This window comes from Solea solea, chromosome 1 (genome assembly GCF_958295425.1).
Source record: "Solea solea chromosome 1, fSolSol10.1, whole genome shotgun sequence".
In the NCBI taxonomy this organism is placed as follows: domain Eukaryota; kingdom Metazoa; phylum Chordata; class Actinopteri; order Pleuronectiformes; family Soleidae; genus Solea; species Solea solea.
In genome coordinates this window covers 16,971,378-16,992,849 of record NC_081134.1, presented here as the reverse complement: position 1 = coordinate 16,992,849, position 21,472 = coordinate 16,971,378, and the positions used below count along the sequence as shown (strand labels likewise).

The 21,472-nt window shown below is 41.0% G+C and overlaps 1 protein-coding gene across 3 annotated transcripts; it reads right to left on the bottom strand.

The window, feature by feature from the left end:
- Positions 1 to 268: 268 nt before the first annotated feature.
- On the bottom strand, positions 269 to 21,309 carry lpin2 (lipin 2). Of its 3 annotated transcripts, XM_058651780.1 has the most exons (21): positions 18,102 to 18,382; positions 15,176 to 15,376; positions 11,897 to 11,992; positions 10,890 to 11,254; positions 10,692 to 10,799; positions 10,463 to 10,589; positions 10,019 to 10,370; positions 9,836 to 9,935; positions 9,498 to 9,685; positions 9,024 to 9,117; positions 8,858 to 8,927; positions 8,673 to 8,765; positions 8,475 to 8,557; positions 8,050 to 8,197; positions 7,467 to 7,615; positions 6,206 to 6,292; positions 5,585 to 5,737; positions 4,729 to 4,843; positions 3,792 to 3,895; positions 3,002 to 3,172; positions 269 to 1,598 (listed from the first exon to the last, which is right to left on the bottom strand). In XM_058651780.1, exons 1-20 carry the CDS (start codon positions 18,207 to 18,209, stop codon positions 3,028 to 3,030), a joined length of 2,886 nt encoding a protein of 961 aa, XP_058507763.1. In that variant the 5' UTR covers positions 18,210 to 18,382; the 3' UTR covers positions 269 to 1,598; positions 3,002 to 3,027. The 3 variants fall into 3 exon arrangements, with proteins under 3 accessions (XP_058507763.1, XP_058507909.1, XP_058507837.1); XM_058651926.1 differs by lacking the exon at positions 18,102 to 18,382 and adding an exon at positions 21,157 to 21,309 and having other exon boundaries at positions 269 to 3,172; XM_058651854.1 differs by lacking the exon at positions 18,102 to 18,382 and adding an exon at positions 20,784 to 20,884 and having other exon boundaries at positions 269 to 3,172.
- Between the last annotated feature and the right edge of the window lie 163 nt (positions 21,310 to 21,472).

Genomic DNA, 21,472 nt, shown 5'->3' with positions numbered 1-21,472 from the left:
GAAAATCATCGTTAGTTGCAGCCCTACTAAAGTTAGGATAAAAAAATTCAGGTCATTACATGAAGTTCTGCAGCATCAAATTCAGCCACTTTGCTGACATTTCTTTTTAACAAAAGTTGGAGAAAATAAACAAACAAAAGTGTCATATTCCATTTTTGTGTTACTCAATAATTTGTCTCAAAATCTGGAACAACCTGTGGGATCTGTGATGGTTGAGCTTATTTCTCTGACTGGAGACACACAAAAAAAAGTGCAGCACACAAGTGCCTTCAGTTAGAAACTTTATTTAATACAAATACGACCACAAGCCACACTCTGTTAGCTTTAGCAGGCCTGTTTTTTCTTCTTACAATGGATTTTCCTTTTTTTTTTTTCTTCCTCCAAACATATTTTCGAATCACATTTTCTATACAAATCAAACACAGCGTACACTTCAGGTATCTTTGTTGGTCAGACACGTTTAAAAGAACAGGCGTCACCTCTCAAACGGAACCAAGCAAACGGTCCCACAAAAGATCATAAAAAGAAATAATGAAACAAAAAAAACAAACAAAAAAAGGCATCGACAGACAGAGGATAAATCAGTAAATATATACCGGATCATTTTCTGCAACGATTGAGCAGTGAGAACAAATATCGTTTACCACACGTCTCGGGAGGATCATGGAGGGCGACGAAAGTGTGACTCTTCCACACGAGATGCTTTGCTTTCATAGAAAGAATGGAATTCATTTTGTTAATCAGAAGACACACTTAAATCCGACGTCACTCAACTTCATAGAGAACAAGCAAACGCATCAAAAGCAAAACTAGCATCTCAATTATCACAAAACAAAAAAAAGGGGGGGGGGGGGGGTGACACAGAACGCAGATCGCAGAAAAACACTTCAGCCAAATTCGAACTAATTATCTAGAGGAGGATGATGTGGATCAAGCTCTCACCGGTTGTGCTTTTTCCTTCCTTCATGTCTCCTTCAAATCATGTCAAGCACACGTCATCATTTTCACATCACACCTGTGGTGGAGGTATGATCCACGTCAGTCTGTCCTAAAACATACATGCATACACAATGACAGAGAAGCGAAAGGCTTCCTGTTACACAGTCAAGTATTTCCTGTTTACTCATAACTCATAAAGGCTCCTACTCTGGTCACCAGAGGCACAGTATCTGTCTTCTCTGTCTCTCTAACACACACACACACACGCACACAAACACGCACAGACAAACACACACACAGGGTGGCTGTGATTCTACTTTCATGTGTATTTGGCTCCATAAATAAACTTTTATTTCTTCTCATTTCCAACATCACTTTGCCCTGCAAACCAACAAATACTCTCCGCCCCTTCCAACAGCTACGCACAAACTTATAGACGTATTTGTCTTATCTTTGACTAGCTGATTTGTCTGTGGTGTTTAAGAGATCACTCACACAACAAAAGAGGTAAAACTACAACTCTCCATCCTGCGTTAGTTGCATACTCTGGCTGGTCAACAGTCTATAAAGACCCTTTCCCGGGAGGCAGACGTGGGTGAGAGGTGCGCGTCTCAAGGTGCGGCGAAGACAAAGTGCGTCGGACAAACCTCGGGAACTCACTGAGGGGAACATAAGCAGAAGGGCGCGGGATATCGTCAACCCTGCGCTTACAGCAGCAGCAGCACTCAGCGACTAGGTCTGTGCACGCTTACGTCACGTCTTCATTCTTCAATATTTCCACTATTCCAACATATTCCCTTTACATTTGACTCCTATTTTTAATACTAAAGCTGCAGGTTCCGAGGTTTGCTCGGGAATGCGTCGACCACATGTTGAGAGGTTCATTGTTAAACGAGGAAAAGGAGGTCACCATGAAAAATGGGATACAAGACACACACACAAATAAAAATCGAGAGTTCATAAAAGGCCTAGCTGTTCCTGTTAAGTGCATGGTAACCTGTGACCAAACGTCCAAAATACAATTTGACGCATTTCCACATTTTTGCATTATGTGATTCCTGTTTTCCAAAACGAGCAAAAAAGGCGTCACAATAGAAATCAATAACTTAGACATTTCAATTATCATAAATAATGACTGCACCGTTGACACAAACATATTTAAGCCGCCAGAGCTCGTTTTTAACAGAATAAACATTAAAATAACAGCAAGACAATATTATATGAAGCTGCTTCATGTTGTTATTTTTTCTTCTTTTTTTTTCTCTTTCACATACTTGTTGAGAAAAATAAATCCCAGGTACAACCTTGAATATTAACAAACGAGACCAAATATGAAATGTGTGTGAGTTCACCAGCTCTGAAGAGCTCATAGTTGGTGGAGTGTGTTTCCTGTCATCTACTGCTTCACTTAGTTTTTAACAGAAAACTACAAAGAATGATTGCGTACCTGTGTCTCGGCAAACGCAGCAGCCTCAGCAAATACTTCCAGCACACGACTGCTGTTTTTTTTTTTTTTTTCTCTTTTACATGTTAACTGCATTTCCTGTTTTAATTAACAGTGTGTCTCTTAACACTTTGAATGTTAGACCTCACTTCAGTAGAGATTTCCAAAGATGTGAGTTTGATTTAAAAAAAAAAAAAAAAGGAAAAAAGAAATTCTTCCGTGAGTGCTGCTGGATAATGGTCCTCTGTTGCTCCCCTGAAAAGATGATCATCCTCTCTGCTGAAGGTTTTAGACGAAAAGACTTCAGATCTCTGTCCCTGTGCAGTGCTGGGCACCACAGAGAGTTCACGTGACTATGCTGCCTTCACAGGCATCAGGAAATAAGAATAATGATTTTACTTGGTGACTCCTGTCTGCGTGGGATGAGACCTTTCAGCGACTATCAATCAGGATTTGCCTGTCTGGAAACCACTTCCACTTCATCTATAATTGGTAATTAAAGTGAACCAAAATTGTGTGTGTCCAAGTATTCTGGAGCAAAGATGGGACACGTGGTTTCCAGTCCACGTGTCCCGCGGAGATGCATTTAAGTGCACAGTCTTGAATGTGTACGTATACCTGGGGTATCCACCACATGCGCTGGATCAGAGCAGTTCATCTGGGTCGATGTTTGGTATGGGCTGTCTCCAGTAACAGAAGGAGCTGTACTCGGGCATGACAAAGGCCTGGTTCTGCTCTTTGTTCAACAGAGGGAACACGTGCTCCACCAGCTCGCTGAGTCTGCCGTAACTGTGAGATCACACAACACAGAAGAGTGACGCAGTGTGGTTAGAGTGAGCGAGAGCAGAAAGCAGGCTGGTACAGCTTTTGTAGCCATTTGGAAATTCAAATATCAAAACGTTTATTTACACATCTTGAAGACTGGAAACAACATTAGCATTCATTTCAGACCAAAATTGACTCTGTTAAGAGCAGTGGGAATTAAGCAAAACATCTGCGGTGTCAAAATAAAAGGCTGAAAGTCTCTCCAACAGTGGATTAGTGCAGGTTTAAGCAAGGTTTGGTAAATGTATTATCAATTATTGGTACATTTGTAGACACTAACATTGGGCCTTTTTTGCACAGCAGCCATTTTGACAGGTCACAGGTGTAACTAGTCAAGAGTTTCATTTAGCTCCCCTCAGTTTTCAGACTGCGTGCTGGTTCACGGTCACACCGCCCTGACTTACACGAGCTGAACAAAGCCATTGTTAATGTGATCAGTAACACCTGTGGTTTCCCTGCAACACTACGTAAACACGGCCGCCGAGCAAAAAGAAGCAGTGCGACTGTATCGGTGTCTTGTGTCTCACTGAAGTGAATCCCAACAGTAATAAAGACCGGAAGAGTAGGAAGTTTATGTTCTTACGAAGACTTGTTGCCCTTGGTCTGCTCCTGGATCAGCTCTCCCTTGGGATTAACTGTAAAAATCCTACACACAGGAACTCCCACCTCCTTATAGGCAAACGCATCCTGTATGGACACATGATGTTTAAAAGGGTCAATCTCACATAAAGTACTACCAACAACAAAGAATGATGGAATGTAGGAGCAAAGACGTCCGCCATGAGAATGACAACATGGTGTGAGTGAGTGTTGACAGAGCCTCTCCTTTAAAACTAATAGTTGACCAGTAAGAAGCAATCAGGCACTTCATGCTTCATCATCATTTCCAAAAGGTCTCATGATGATTCTGGCCTTCCAGACTAAAAACACACCCCTGGAGTCATCAAACTCAAATGGAGCCAGCAGAGTTTTTGAACTTCTCCATTTCAGGGCTTACAGCAGAAATAAAAATGGAATAATGTAGACATAACCTTAGTTAGAATGTGAATGACACACTGCTGGTACAGACGGACATCAGTTTGTACAACATAACCACAAACGTCCTGTTGATGCTCCACCTAATGCACATAATAGCAACTAGACTTGATGTTTTTTGTAGGCAAGAAAATGACTGAGTGTGTGTTTGTTTTATGTGTTTTGGCACATAATGGAGACAGACAGTGAGTTGATCTGGGTGTTTGTGTTTATGCAGCTGAAGATGAGACGCTGGGCCTGGCTTGAGGTCCTTTCCACAGACAGTCACATGGGACCATGATCCACCAGTGACCTCAGCGCCAGTTCAGCCCAGTGCTGATTTCATACGTTTTGTGAAATGTCTACTAATTGATAGGCAACATGTTGCGCTGATCTTACAGTACATCACGACTACACGGGCTTCTGGAAAACACAGCTCACCGACGTGTAGAAGTGAGTGTTTTAATGTCCTGAAGTCTGACATCTTCAAACATCCATTAACTCACATTAGCTCTATTCCCAAAGGCGGCGTAGAATGGCTGCTTGTTATGCTGGAACAGGTTCTTGATGTCTGTAAGGCATTCAATCTTGAAGATCTCGGGCTTCTTCTCGATAACCTCCCTAAAGTAATCAGACAGTTCAATTAGTGACACAAATATTGTACGTCCTTATTAAAGGTCAAAAGTTAACTTGGCCAAACACGTGTCTAATTTCCCCCAGACTGCTTTATTTCAGTCTCTTTAGGTTACAACTCTCTTTTCGTCATTACATTTAGTAATTCTAGGTTTAAATTTGGGTGCAAAGCGTTAGAAAAAGGACATTTTCTGATGGAAATCTAAATGCCAGGATAGCAGAGGTGTTTCTACACAGTGCAAACAACATCGGGATCAACTTCAACATTAGATCAACAGAAGGTTTTGTAACTTTCACTGAACTCTTGACACAGAAGTCATTGAGTTTAGCTTGTTTTGGGCACAGTCATTTTCAGGACATTTTTGACCACAGAAAGCTGCAGCTACGTGTAGGGTTATATTTGTCTAGTTAACTTGACTCCAACAACTCCATCACAAATTGTCTGAACAACTATGGCACATGATGTAAATAATAATCTTTTTCACCAAGGACAAACATTTTTACACTGATTCCCAGCAGAATTGAGCAATGAATGCAAAAAAAAAAACACACACAATGTCACTTGAAGTAAGCCTTGGGATTTTTGATAGAAAGAAAAGGCAGACAAAATAACCGTTATTATCAACTCATATTTTGCATCCACAGCCTAAAGTGACACACACATACATAGAAGGTTGACAATTAGCTTTAGTCTGATAATTAATGAATATGTCGTTGTACAGTACATACCTGTGAAAGGCGGAGAAAAGGCTGCTGGGAGACAACATGAGGGGTCCACGCGGCAGGATGGTGCCTCCATCATTGACCCAGTGCAGGTATCCTCTCGTCATGTCTGCCATGCCTATAGCCCGAGCTGAGCAGTATAGGAACTTGTAGCCGTTTCTGCCAGTGGGGAAAGTGGTGCTCATTAAAAGCTTTTCAAATACACTTCAATATCACGACCATTGTTAACAATTACTAAAAATAGCACTTTAATTAGATCCGTAATAATGGTTGGAGGAAAAGTCACACCAACTTTCGCTGAGGAAAGATTCTATTCATTATGACTGCCCACAATCACAATAGGCCATTTCCTCCAAATGCATTATACATTCTATTCCCCGCATGAATAAAGCTGCAAAGGCAGGACAACATTTAACAATTTGAGACAAGTGGTTAAACAGTAATGTGAAGGGGGTTTTTGCCTTGTCTTGATAATTGTTCAACTTCCTGAGTCATTCACCTCAAATCAACCCACACAAATATGAACTCCAGAGAGATGAACTCAGGAATCAATTCCAGACAGTGTAATCCCTGAACAACCATGCATCTTTCCTCTGCGATTAATCAGTGCTGTTGTTGTGCACTTACTCAGCGACTGAGTGGTAAAGCTTGGCAATGCCTTGGTGGGTCCAGTCCTTCCCCAGCTGTGGCAGGATCTGTCCAAACACATCTGACCTAAAATACCACACACACACACACACAAATATTAATGACAATCTGCCACACCTCGGACAAAAACACACACAAAATAAAAGAAATGCTACAGACGGACAGTGGCAGACGGAGGAAACGCGTCTGTAAAAGAAAATTCAGTAAGATTGGTGGCACGCTCTGCCAAAAAGATGTCACATGAAGCACTGTAACTACTTTACCAGTTCCATCTTAAATAGAGAACATAAGGGACTGTTCTCCACTAATGAGGATTACACAGGCTCATAGGAAAGATACCGTCTCAACCTCAGCGTATGACAGTGAGTGCTTAAAGCCTGAAATGTAAATGGGCTCATTATAGCCCCCGTGCTCTTCACTGTGTTACTGAAAGAAAGCCACATGTCACAGGTTGGCCCAAAGGGTCACAGCGATAATAAGCTGCAGTCAAATGTAGACCCTGTTTGATGTTGACCATCTATGAACCTCATAGTTGGCACTGAAATCGCAGCATATACATTAGTTGTGTGTCAAATGAGACAGATGTGGCTTAAAGCCAATTAAGGAGTTTTAATGAACAGATTTGCAGCGTGTCCTAAGTTTAGATTTGCTATTTGAGCTGTGAGGTTGCTAAGAATAGTGTGGAAAATTAACATATGAAAAATAAAAGTACCTACATAACGATTTATGATCCAATGTTTTCATTGTTCAGTAACGTTATTTCAACCTAATCCAACCCTAACCCTTATGTGGGCAATTTATAAACACTAAGAACTTAAATAGGATTACACTTTGACATATGCTCAAATTCCTCTCCTTTTTAGATTAAAAATACATAATACAAGACAAGGATGAGTCATATGGTGCGCAGGTATCTCCACAGGACTCCTTGAATATGTTATTCACTAAATTACAATATGTGTTACATCCTTAAACAGATTCACTGACTACTCCTCACACACATGCCTTAGCATTTAATAATATCTTATCAACAGCTGATATTATGCACAACTGAGTGAACACCATGTAGTATTGGAGAGCTGATCAATGGCAATGTAGCGGATGTGAAAAAACAGCTATTCAGTGTACAGTACAGCTCACATTTGACAAAGAGTGTCAGTGTGCGCACGCTCCATCACAACAGTATTACACAAAAATGCCTCAGAGGCATAAAACCACTGAATGAGTTGGGGCAACATACTTGGTGATGGTGCCATCAATGTCAGAGATAACGACTTTGTCGTCCCAGTTCCACAGGTAGATGGTGCCCTCGCAGCGGCATGTGCCCTGGTACTGAGTGGTGATGCTGAACGTCACATCATTCGGTCCCTCCTTCAATTTCAGACTGGCCTGGTAATACAAGACAAACAGTCAAGGCATCAGGAATCAAAGTCCACTTTAATAAGTAACATGAGTTTCTACAGTGCACTGTGCCCCAGTGTCTCTCTACTGTAATCCACAGAATAACGGACATAAAAAGGTCTTGAGAGCCCCCTACAGGGTCAAGGTGGAGCAGACACAACAGAAATTCATAGCTGGCCAGCAGAGGGAGTCCGAAACTACAAATAAAACCCTCTGATGTACCAATCTCATTAAGTGCAAAGCACTGTTCAATTTGTGAAATTTTCTATACCGAGAACCAGCCTAATTAGTCGTTCAAAAGAATCTGTAAAATGACCATAAAACTTTAAAAGAATATAAATATTATTTTACAGGCAACATTCTATAGTAGACAGGACGATGAGTGCGAGGAGGGTAAACACATTGTTGAGAAATGTACTTACTATCTGATCAGAAGAGAGGCGTAGTGACTTCCTGTAAGTGTGGGGGATTGGGTGGTGGTGGCCTTCAACTGGCTGCAGTCTCTCTTGACAGGATGCAGCGCTCACCTCCTTGGCCTCCTCATCGCTGGATGAATCTCCTGCTTTAGGCCTATATATACACACACAAACACACACACACAAAACCAGTTGTTATTTATGTCTTTATTCTGACAAATTACTTGAAACCCTACCTGATAATTCAAACACTGGTCGAAACAACTACTGTACACAAAGCACAAAGGTGTACATGTATTGAAACTTGACCTATGGACTCAGTGTAGTGATAACACGGTGTTTTGACACAATCTCGTGCCAAGTGTTCTTTCAATTACTGACCTCAGTTGACTCACGCACTCTCACACAAATAAACCTTTAGCGTGACTCACGATAAGGCCAGCTTCTCCTGAGATACGGAGGGCCCTTCTTCCTCCAAAAGAGACTCATCCTTGGTTTCAAGCTTGGTTTCAGACTGTAAAAATGATCAAACAATAACGCGATATCAATGTGAATAATAATAGATCTGAAAACAAAACACTGTCCGTACAGTACGTATGTTCTTGCAAGTTTATTTATCATGTGCCCACCTGCTTGATTGTACTGTCCGATCTCTTTCTCCAGAACCACCAGCGGCCTGACTTCTTTGGCATTTTCTCCTTCACCCAGGCCTCCTCTGTAGCCTTGAATAAAAAAAGACATGTGATTGTGAGCTAGTTGCCAGTTTACAATGATCCACAGCTAGAAACTGTACATGAAGGAAAGACTCGAATACCTTTGGTAGATTCTTCTGAAATGCTTGTAGACTTAAAATCAAGGGTGCAGCTAGTGTCCAGTTATAATACCTGATAACAGAGGAATAATTATATAATTATAATTATACCAAGTATAACTACCGTACATATATTTTTTTTAAAATCTAAATTGAAATGCTTACTTACCTATTTCCTATCTTAACTACTAAGTTGGGGTTATCTATAATTGCTGGATTTTCAGCAAATTCGTGATAGGAGATGATATGCTCCATGAACCTTTCTGCAAACACAGAGGTGAGTGGGAAATTAATTAGATAGCAGATGAAAAGGTCAGTGGTGATGAGGTTGAAGATCTTACTTAAAGCCACACAGAAAGGCCAGAAAACTTGTACTTCCACACGGCAGAATAGCAGAAAACCTGCTTAAGATTATATGCATATTTTTGAACGGACAAGGAAATCAAAAAAAGGTCTGAAACGTAAGAGAGAAAGAGCAGTTGTGATTTGGTCCTTGTAAAATACAGACAAGTGCCCTTTTAGGAGAAATATGGGGACATATACGTGACTGTATATCTTTACACACAGTAGAGACTTTCTCCCTAGCATGAAAGTACTAAGTGCATTTAAGGTTGCATTTTGATTAAGGGTTATTGTGGTCTACCTTTGGATATCTCTGCATTTTCTGTGAGGCCTCCACACAGAGATAGGGTAACATCAGGGAGGTCACTGGCCAAGTCAGATAAACACTCTGTCCCACTATCTGCTGCAGCACTACCCACTGACTGAGGGGACTGTGATCCAGAGCGCATGTCAGAGTCCATCCAGTGCTTAGAGGCTGCCTCCGACTCACTGAAACAACAGAATACAATGAATCGTGACACCTGTATAGGTCACCAGTGTACTTTTAGAGCAGTAATATTTTTATCTTATGCATGTTTAAATTTTAAAAAGAGACCTCTTAATTAAAACGGACTGCAACATTAATTCTCATCGGCTAACCTCTTGGGAAAATATCTTGCAGCAACATCAGGTTCAAGGACATTCAAATCATCTAGGTAGATATCCTCAGGACCCTGATGCTGACTCCTCTTCGGGACACCTGCATCCAAAAACCAAAATATGTATCATGTAATGGACTTATAATCTGTGTTTTGTTTTTTTTAATTTTGGTGGAAAACTTGCCTTTCTTCTTAGAGGGTGAATCACTCTGTTGGCTGTTGGATGGGGTGGAGGTTGCCACACTGGAAGGCAGGACATCCAGGGGTTCTGTGGGGGTTATAGGACTAATGGTACTGACAGAGGTGAGAGGATTCATTGGTGTTATAGTGGTGACAGGGGTGATGGGGGTGATGGGGGTGATGGGGGTGCGTGGCTGAGGCTTGACAATAGTGCACACTGGGGAGCCGCCATCTTCCTTTTCGATCTCCGTCTCATTCTCCATGGCCTCCGAACTGAGAATGACGCGGAAGTGAGTGCTCTCTGACGGGGTGATGGTCACCCTTTTTAGTGGTTCTGGTTTATCTTTCTTGCTGACCTGGATGTTGGATACAAGTAAGAAATACGTTCAAGATAAGCACACTTACATCTCTATTTTTTTTATGTTTCAATGTGAAGAGAAGTGCTTACCCTAGTTGTTTCTGGGAATTCTCCCCAGGTCCACTGCATGTGGGACTCTGCTCGGAGCATACTCTCTGAAGGCCTGATGAGCAGTTCAGAGTCACTCTTTGGGGAGAAGGCCTGTGAAAAGCCGTGACTGAAGGGGGAAAATCAGATGCCCACAATCAGTAAAACAGTCTGTATTAATGTGCTTTTGCCAAACCCTTGTTGAAAGCTGCAAGTTCTTGTCTACATGTACCTGTCATTTGCATGCCAATCACCATCAGACAAGGGATACCCCTCAAGACTGTGTCTAGCTGCAGGTAATTTTGGGTCAATGTCACGCATTGTGCTCACTGAAGGGGACCTAAATGAAAGGTTACAAAAGATTATCATCAACCCATCTCTACGCACATCTTGGCTGAAGTAACAAGTGCCGAGTCCTAACTGAACTTACCGAGAGACATGTGCTGCAGCCTCCTCATCAGAGCTCATGTCCATCTCAAAGATCTCTTCATTCTGCCCAGTATTAGACAGAGGAGCAGATGTAGCAGCATTCGCATTAGCAGCAATAGCATTACCAGTAGTGACCGACATGGGTGGGGTCAGCTCCTCTCTTCGAGGGTCTCCCTTGTGCTTCTTCCTGCGTTTCTTCTTCTTTTTTGTGGACACAGTGCTGGGAGCAGGAGGCTCGGGAGGGTCCTCTGGGTCAGCAGGGTCGTCCTCCAGATCTTTTGGTGTCCTGTGCTCCACCTCCGAGATCCAGAACAGGTGACTCTCAGTGGGGATCGGGGAGGTGGCCAGGTGTGCGGGGACAATTTGCTAGAGTAAGGGGGAAAAGTGACAATGTGTGAATGTGAGGCTTAGTGTTACACGTTCAGTAACATGATGCTGAAAAGTGTTTTAATCTTCAGGGTGGATTGTCTAAAACACAAAGAATCCTCTTTTTTTTTATAAACTATGCTGATAAACCCCATGACACTTCTTATCCCACCCATAAACATGAATAAGAAACATGAAGCCTGTGACTTCTGTATCCTGTGGAGCAGGGTGGCCGTCAGTTTTGAGCCAACACAATAGGAACTCAGAGGGCTTGAGCAATAGGTCAACTGTCACAAGTAGAAACTGCAGTGTAGTAACTGTTTCCTCACAGATGTCTGTGGCCATTGGGAAACCGGCTCCAGTGTGTATAAAATGCAATATATTGCATTTTCTTCATTACCCTGCCTTTAGATTTCACAAATAGATCAGATGAATAAGGATGAATAGGTTCAAAATAAACTTCTTCTAGAAATACAACAAGTAGAAATCAAATGTTTTTGTTCATATATAATAAAAAACGAATTAACTAACTTAATGTTGGCTGTTAAAACTACAAATATATCCAAACAATTTGTACAATTAGCCTAAAACTGTATTATTTCTACGTTTTGTATTAAACCGTGTGGTAAAAGAGATGCTTACATTCTGCTCCTCAGACTCTTGGACAAAGAAGGCCTCTCCATTGTCCCCCAGCTTCATGTGCAGGTCTGCAGGCTCCCCATTCACTTCAATGTCAATCTGAAAGAATAAATTACAGATTGACTGACACCTCTGTGACAACATGACAACTGTGAAGTAAATGTTCATTTGGAAAATAAGACCCTGGAAAATGTCTGTGTCCACTGATAGCTGTGGCTGTTTCTATTTATTTGTTTTACAGAATGTTTTTATAGCATAGTTTTAAAAATTCATGAACCAATATAGCACTCTATTATCTCCTTGTATTTTATTCACTGACAATGACAATTAAGCTCTCTCTTCTTCTCTAACTGTGGGCACTGCATGGTTTCTTCTGGAAAACCTAATAAGTGTAAGGGTCCTCTGGGCTCGCATTTTACGGAAGCTGCCAACAGAACAGGGCTATTCATGTCTGCCAGGCAAAACCCCAGTGGACCTGAGGCCATTCAGAAACTTGACACCACAAAAGCAAAAGAACCAGGTCACGTCTGACAGAGACTACAAAGCAGGCAGACATGGACTCAAGTGCTCTGCCTAGTCTGACAACCTGAAACCACATCATTAATATTAATTCCAAACCAATGCCCACCAATGTAATAGGATGCATTTGATATTTTCCCATTGCTAATGATTACAAACCAGTGTTGTTTGGCTTCTCCACTCCAGAAGATTGTATTTCACCCCTTTAAGGTTGCTAGGGGCAATTTATGTGTGGTGAGAGATGGTTGGGAATTTCAATACCCAGTTATTAATAAGGCAGAATAAATGAATGTCACCCTTCAACTTCTTTTGTCAGTGACATGTTACATAATACTGAAGTGTCTGACAACACCATGCAGAGCTAGTGAAGGCAATTGAAACAAGCTCAAAATTAAGGCTATTAAGGCTCTGACAGCTATACGTGTATTCTGCATTTCCAAAACAAAGAGCAGAGGAGAAGTGAGACAATATGTGGTAAGTGTTTTTATATTGAAACAGCAAAATTTCTGGCTGCCAACCAAGGAGAAACATCACTCACAGCCAAAAAGTAATTAGTATTTGGGTGAGTACAGTCCAGTTCCAATTTGGGATTTTTTGAAAATGATCTGCACGACAGAAACAAATATCACAGCTTGTGTTTGGTCCAGCACAAATTTAGCAGCAGCCCTCGAGGATATAATAACTGATTACAGAGACACTGTAACTGTTTGTTACAAAACAGCCCTTGTTGAAGCCTATGTCTTCATGTTTCCTCCCCCTCCCACGCATTCAAGTTGTAGAGCTGTTGCCATAGAAACCTCTCATTCATTCCTTCCCTCTAAACCTATCAGCATTCTGGGTAGGTGTTGAGACTGTGGCGATCCCCTGCAAATCATCATCCACTTGCTCCGCAAACAAGAAAAATCAGCTTTTTGCATGTCAGAGTGTGCACTGTGTTTAGAACAAGTTCAACACTCAGAGTAATTAGCCACTTATACATACTAATTACCAAGCAAATATCAAGAGATGATCGGAGTATGAATATATTTAAATAACCTCAGTTTCAGTTCAACAGTTATCTGATTCCACCTACTTTACCCACAACATTTACATTTTCTGCTGCATCACTACTAAAAAGGCTCAACTTCCCCTCTTTACCCATCAAGTAGGTCGAAGCAAAGGTGCAATTAGAATACTAGTGTCTCAAGTGAGAAGTGGAGGCTGAAAATAGCACTGTCATCGTGCCTCAACCATGTGGAAGTGGATCTCATCTACAGGCAAGAAGGAAGATTTAACAGCTAGAAAGCCTGAGAACATCCCATCTGCGTTCCACAGAGCCAAAGACACTAAATGATTCAGAGATGCTCCAGTGATGAAATTTATTATGGCTAAAGCCCCATATGTATATAAAACAGATAACTTGACTTTTTAAGTTTATCTAAAAAGGGAGGAACAGTGATCACAGAACAGCCAAAACAGAACATTAATTAAAATGTAATTTGCTTACAGCATGTGTTATGGAGCTCAACATCCGAAATCATGATGCTCATGTCTGACATGTTTCAGTTTAAGTAAAGTAGAAGCATATTAGCATTCACTTGGGTTAGTATCAGGGGTCGCGTTAACCGAATATTTTCCGTCATCAACCGTTTTTTTAAAATGGTGACGGAAAAATCTGAGAGCCATCCGTCATTTTGACAGATTGCAATTCACACCCCTAAAAACTATGTTGATAAAAGAGGTGAAAAAAGAGGAATAGATGCAGATGAAGGAGCGGCAGTAAGGAGGTTAGGTGAGTTCAGTGGGAGCGGGAGTTCTCCTGGCTGAGGAGGGAGGATAGAAAAATGTTGTGTGACAAAATAAAGATTCCCATCGGAGAATCTGAGCATAATTTCTGACCTGGACACCGTACTCAATGCATCTCGCTATCCTTGTAGTGCTGACAGCGTGTTAAAGAGCTATGGACAGGATGCTATGGAGCGCGTCTGTGCAGCTGATCCACTGGTGCAGAAGGAGCGCATGTTGCGGGATTTCCTACCACGCGCAACTACGCGCAAGCAGGCACGCGATTTAAGTCCATGTGGACCAGGAGGAAGGTGTGAGACTGTGCGTTTAGGCCACAGGTTAACTGTTCATATTCCACTGCAATATGAACAATGCAATTGAATATGTCATTATTATCATTTAAAGTGACCGGTAAAAATTGATTATGACGGGATTTTTATGACCATGTCAGTCAAAATGACAGACAACGAAAAAGTCTAGCGCAACCTCTGGTTTGTAGGCTAACCCAAATAGGCTCTATTTTTCAGAATTAATGAGATACTTTTGGCTCTGTTTTTCTTGCTTGACTGGAAGCAAACTTGTTGCAGGTGTTCAGTTTAATCCAGTTTTACTTTGCTTTGGGTTTTAGACATTGGGAGATTTGCATGCGTAATATGTGTAATATCCATGTTATTATAATATGTTTGTGGACTTTGCAGGACGTAAAAAGCACATTCTTCTCCAAGTTACTCCAAGATAATTTGGATAAATACAGCATACTTGACGGATATAGGATGACACAGTGCTTATGATTTAACTGAACAACTGGGACATGTTTACTCAAACTGAGCTCTCAAGAAGGAAAAGGGAGCTTCTCAAGTATCTTACTAACGCAGAAATACGGAGCCAAAATCTTTTCATTCATTAAAAAAGTACCTAATTAATACAGAAAACAGAGACAGGTAATATGCTTCCATATTACAGAGAGGCAAATTAAAGCAATGAAAAATCTCAACTTACTACTTTCTCTTTGGAGCGCAGCACGCCCAGCTTGCCAAAGCGCACGTGAAATGGTGAGCACTGGTACGTTCCATCTCTCTGACGGACGACTACAACGTCGATGCAGCCCGATAAAGTGGCTTGATTTATGCCCTTGTACAGTTCTTTGACGGTCACAAGCACCTGACCTGCCAGCTGGCCCACGTAGTTCATGGTGTCCACCTGGAGGGAGAAAAGACATCTTAATTAAATAAATCAAATAATAACAAAGCAGAGTTTGAGGAACAACTGAACCTATGATGGGTGTATTCTTCAGCACTGTCATCTATCATTGAGTATTATTTGGCTTTTGCCTCCAAGCTCTCTCAGTGCCTGTGTGCCTGTTCTCTATGCTCTATGCCACTGTTACGATGACACTGGCCACTGTCCTGCAGAGCAAAAATCAAGAGCTGAAGCCCGATGTCTGGGCTGAAACAATGTGAAGAGACAACATTGTTCCCACTGCTCTGTTGCGTTGAAAGCAGCTGACTTCCTGTTTACATTCACAACCCTCTGCTATGTATACACAAATGCAAGCCAGAGGGTATGTGGCTATATTTAAATGGACCTGCTTTACCTCTACATTCACAAAACCTGCTTTTTGTCAAGTAGATTGAGAGATAGTTTGAGTCTCAATGAGATTATCTGTATAAATAATAAGGTTAAAATATCTGTTCAATCCCAAGATAAATAAATAAAATCCTACACAGGCTTTAAGTAATCACCTGAACCACCCAGCCATCCTGTGGCCTGTTTGCTGAATTCCCAAAACTAGATCACTGACAGTCATTTGTGATCTGGGTCAGAGTGTGTTGTGTTTAACCATTAACTTGGCAAAGATGATTCTGGTTTGCTTGGTTCAGGGTTTCATTTATTAAGGTTTGTAAACATATTCCCCTGGGTTATATAACCTGAAATGCACTCTCACACTGACCGTTAGGTCACAGTCTGGCCTTGATGGGAGCAGTGAGGTGGGTGCAGGGAGTTGAAAACAGAGATATTTCTGCAAGCCTGGCATCATGAGATACAGTGAACACTGTCAAGATATTCTGCCCTTAACATCAGTTTGATAAAAATATTCATGTGCAGGGAAACTTGGAATAATTCTGACACATTTAACCCCAAAGACATAAATAATGAGACATACATTTTGTACAGATTTGTAGAGAATGAAAAAGTGTAATCAAGCATCATTTCAGTTAAAATGCTACACTGGGTGAATTGCAAGACCAAAGCACTTATATTATTATTATTTTAAAAACACTCCTCCGTGAAGTATGGGGGACCCAACAAACAGCATCCTAGCAGCAACAGCTATATTCTGCCAAAGAATGGCAGACGTTCTGTGTCAAAGTTGAACAGTAAATTTCTGGCACAAGATATTGAAAAAAAACCTAAACAATCAATCTGCAGGAAATTTCAAGGTTTTCCTCTCTGGCCTCAGTGAAACAAATATTTACAGTACCCAACAACAAAATAGTTTTGTGCGTGGGTTCACATTTGCATACTTTGCAAACCATGTGTAACCTGTGTATTTTTCTGCAGAGAACTGAGGCCTGCTACTACATTCAAATATGCTGTTGATGTTGTTGCAAAACTCCTTAGAGCATTTAATGAGACATTTCAGAACATGAAAAGTAAACAAAAGGAACTTGCTACACTGGTAACTGTGACAGTAAGTGCTGATGTGCACCACAACCTCTGACATGATAAAATCATTAGGCCGCAAAGTGAGCGTGGAACTGAAAACTCAAAATTAAAGATTAACAGTCTAATCAATAGACATTTGAAAGAATAAGAAAACAAATTAGTTCACAGTGAAGGTTAGGTTAGACTATTGTGTTATGTCAGACAGGACAGCAACTCCGGTGTTTCCAGCATTAACTTATTAAGACCTGAATAAAAGTATTTTTAATTTATTTAACATTATGTTTACCCAATTTACCCATTTATTGGAGAATATATATACACATTTCCATGGTGATGTTTTGATGAATACGTGCGATACAATAATATCTTCTTAAATAATCCATCATAGATTTGGTAATAAGAGAATGTGGTTTATGCAGTGATTGCACACGTAAGTCAATGTTAACAACAAACCAAAGTATAAATAGATAACCGAATAAAAAAGCAGCATGCCCTACATACAAAACCATTTCACTACCTCACACTCTGGGAAAAATGTAACCACATGGCATGTTCAGTTCTTAACAGATTATTTTCTGTACGTCAGAAAAGTAAGAGCTTCATGCTGTATTAAAATAAATAACACACTGCATAGAGAGGTTGTTTATGACCCCAAGTTATGTAAGCAAGTTTCACTTTTATTTTAGATTCATGAAGTGGAGGTGCTGTTAAGTGCTACATTGCTAACTTCTTGTCTGTTTGGAGCCTTCAGAACAAGGCGCCAAACATCTATAAATGGTTATTGGTCAACATATTCTACATTTAAATAGAACATTATAGAGGTGCATGGAAAGCTGTCACTCTTTCTGTAATGCGGTCACACAAGGTAAACATGCTTGATCTGCTTCTAAGAATATTACTATATTCAGAGTCAGCTTAGAAGTTGAAGAACACAAGCATCTGTAATTCCTGAGTCAAAACTACCATTAGATCAGTTTGTATATTTGCAGATTAGGTGGGGGTCGAATTTGATGCAGTCTGAATAGAATAAACCAATCCTAAACCCAACTGATAGTGTTTATCAGTGTCCTGTCATCTTCTTTCACAGTTAAAGTTGAAAACCTAGTCTTGAAAATAGCCATACACTGACACTGTCCTTGTGCTATACTGTTGTCAGATATTAAGGTAACAAAACTGACTCCAGTTAACCAAGCAAACCTAGTAGTGGGCCCTTCAGCTCAAGCTGTGACTGAATAAGAGACCTGTCGTTTAGACTCACCAGAGACCAGGACGACCTCAGAGTTGAGGACTCATCCTGCTCACTGTTGTCTGTGTTGCTTCCCAGAAACTCACAGTCACCCCAAGATCTCTGTCGCTTCATCACCATTTGTGGGGCATCAGGAGACTCCACTGAGGCCAGTGTCTTCTTCCCTCAGATTATCATAGTAAGGACTCTCTGCCATCCTGATCCAATCTCAAAAACAGTCCACCATATCACCTTGAAATTAACCTACTCATGGGTAAATACTGATATTCTATCTCTTGCCAGTGGCAATTGTGCAACACTGTCATAAACGTCATCCTCTCTCTTGGCTACTCTTTGCAGTGTCTGCGCTCATCCAGTCAGATGACGGAGCCCACAGGCTTTAGCCAATGGGCTGGGATCTTTAAGGTGCGGTGCACGACTGATAATGCACAGCTAATTTCTCTGACAAGCTACAAAGTGTTTTTCCCTGATAACAGTACACGCTCAGGGAAAAGGGCCACATAGTCTCCACAACATGACGTTCTACCACACTCAGTCACATGTGTGGTGCAATTGTCGCTCCATGTGCTTGTTATTGTGCATGACTATTTAAGGGGGAGGCAAATGACAACTGGTGCTGTAACCAATGGGACTGGGTGAGATTTTAATGTTGGTCATTTGTTGCACTTTATACCCTTGCAGTTTTGACATTCCTGCCATGTGACCACACAGATAACCAGGTAAAAGTCCTATGGAAAGTCCTGTAAAAGATCTGAGATTATCTCATCAGGGATCATGCCTGACAACATATCATTACAGCTGACTAAAATGAGCCCAAATGCTAATTAATTCATATCTGCAAGCAATAGAAACACATAATAGAAACTCAGTGAGTGCACTCATGACTCTTGTCCCAGCAATGACAAATCCACTAAGGTTTGTGTCTCTCTGAGGTCCAAATTAAAGCATCTTCCTGCCAGATTTAGCTCCTAAATGAATTCCTCAGAATAATGTAATGCATGAAGCATGTCCAAAAAAGCCTCAGTCCAACTCTCCCACCTGCTAAGCCTTTTGTAAACACACCAAAGAAAATAGAGGCCCACTGAGATAACGGCTGCTGGTTCATTTTCCCCCTGTGTTAGGATCGCTTCTTTCTCAATTCATGGCTCTTGTCAAATTCTTCAACCAATACTTTCCTTTTAGAGGTAAAAAGTTGAGAGTCAAAAACAAAGACTTGTCCACCAAGCTAGAATCAACATAAAACCATGCTTTTAATAAGCAACATACATGATTATACATGCAAGTGTTATGGACCCACTTACCCAAACTACATAATCACTGCCTACTTTTGGAATTAACGAACATTTGCTTTGACTGAGTGGCAAAGAATCAAGTCATGTGACTGAGCTGGCCAAACAGACCACACAGGGCTCATGTTACACAATTTCCACTCTTACATGTTTAAGGTTCTACCCAATGGAACAGCAATGAGCATGCTTCTAATGTGTAACAGAAATCATGACAATCATAACCACAGACAAACTGGCTGGCTTTCAGTTTTGACACTGTGCAAGTCAATAAAATGCTGCTTTCATTTTCATTTGAATGCAATTCACAGAAAGTCAAAACCAAGAGGCAGATAGCTTGCACACACACACACACACACACACACAATTCACAGAAAGTCAAAACCAAGAGGCAGATAGCTTACACACACACACACACACACACGTAATGGATATATGACAAGAAAAAAATCCTTCTTGTATTAAAGTAATAATAGCCAGTCACTCTTTAAACTAACTTAGAAATATGATTGAACTTTATGTCATATTAATAAGCCTGTAGATGTGATACTTTCACTTTTAAGTGTTACACTGGACGTTTTTGACATGTTACTTGTACAACATTGTTGATTATTTAATTGTTAAACTAATCAATAATTTTAGTCTTTCAAAATGCTGACTCAACAGGCTCAACACTTTTCTGGGGTTTTGAATGAACACTTAAATTACCTTGGAAACATTTTTAAATAGGATGTTTAATCAAGGAAATGTCACATGTACTATCAAGTCACAGCATCTGAAATGGCCATTCATTTTACTTTAAACCTCTGTAAAACTCTTTCAACAAGAAAGTGACATACATGATAAGCTTTACTGTGAGGCTAGTGTGGTGCTTCCAAGAAAACCTACTGTTTACATTCAACTGTTGAACGCGGTTTCATAACACAGATGACTCAAAGTCCATGTTTTGCAAGGTAATCTCCAACAATAACAAGGAGCTGAGAGTCTGTACTGGAGTGCCAGTGATGAAGTGATCACTGTGATCCTGTCTCACATTATACATTTACATAAAATGCCTAAAAGTGTTATCGTTCTTATCTCCCACAACAGTACAAGGTCAGTGTGATAGTTTCAAGCAAGCCAGCCACGGGAAGGTGGGTTGTTTGGTGAGGTAGCAGCACTGTTTACAAGCCAAGCGAACACATAGCAAACTTATACGGGCTGTCCCGTTTTAACTATATAACGCAAATGTAATATTAGCTTGAGCTATTATGGCTAAAAATGCTATTTTGACCAACTAAGATCAATCACATCACTTGACTGAAGTCGCCAGCACAGATAACTATACAAAAGGACAATAAAGCGTGTGTCGTTGAAGTAACACATACCAATTCGGAAAGATTAAAGCCATTAAAACAGTGAAGCCTACCTTCTTAGGACATGTATATTTGAATGGACTGACAGCAGTTAGCCGTCACTTCACCCTCAGCTAGCTTCAGCGTTGAGTTTACGTTACCGTTAGCAGCAAACCGTAAACAGCGAGAGCCACGGCCACCGCTGACGCTACGTCGCCGGTTTCAATTAAACGAGGACCAGCTCGTGTTTGTACTTAGTGGTGAATTAATTTTAAATCACTATGAGCCTCTTCATTTCAAATTCATTCATCGCAGTTCAAAGATGTTAGCCAGCTTATAGGCTATAGCTAACGTTAGCAGAGGGTGGAATCAAGAAGGGGGGGTACACTGTCGCAAGCAGCTGCTGTCAAAAACAAGCAGAAATCAGTCTGTGAAGTAAACATTTACCTTCGGATGACTTCCGCGGGGTGCTACCGGTGAAGGACGCGCTGGTGTCCTCAGTCGGTGCCCATGACTCTGTCTGGGAAATTGCCCTGAAGCCGCCTCCTCCTCCTCCTGACGTGTCAATGCCCGAACCCCCGGCGATGTGAATGGTGAGAGGCTGCGAGCTGCGGGCTTAAGGAGCCGCACAGTGGCGGCGCACAAGCACAGCTGGTGTGACAGGGTTAAGTAAGGTTACGTTTTGTAAGAGTAACTTATTTAACATTCACTAAACTACACTGGTGACTCTGCATTGAATTGAAGTGGCTTAGAGGATGAACTA

What these genes read in the sequence shown, in the direction of transcription:
- lpin2 (XM_058651780.1), bottom strand. Translation starts at nt 18,209, where the DNA reads ATGGTGATGAAGCGACAGAGATCTTGGGGTGACTGTGAGTTTCTGGGA. An exon ending in TTCACCCTCTAAGAAGAAAG is followed by an intron (nt 9,936 to 10,018) that starts GCAAGTTTTCCA and finishes TTTTGGATGCAG; the next exon opens with GTGTCCCGAAGAGGAGTCAG. An exon ending in CTTTTCTCCGCCTTTCACAG is followed by an intron (nt 4,844 to 5,584) that starts GTATGTACTGTA and finishes TGATTACTTTAG; the next exon opens with GGAGGTTATCGAGAAGAAGC.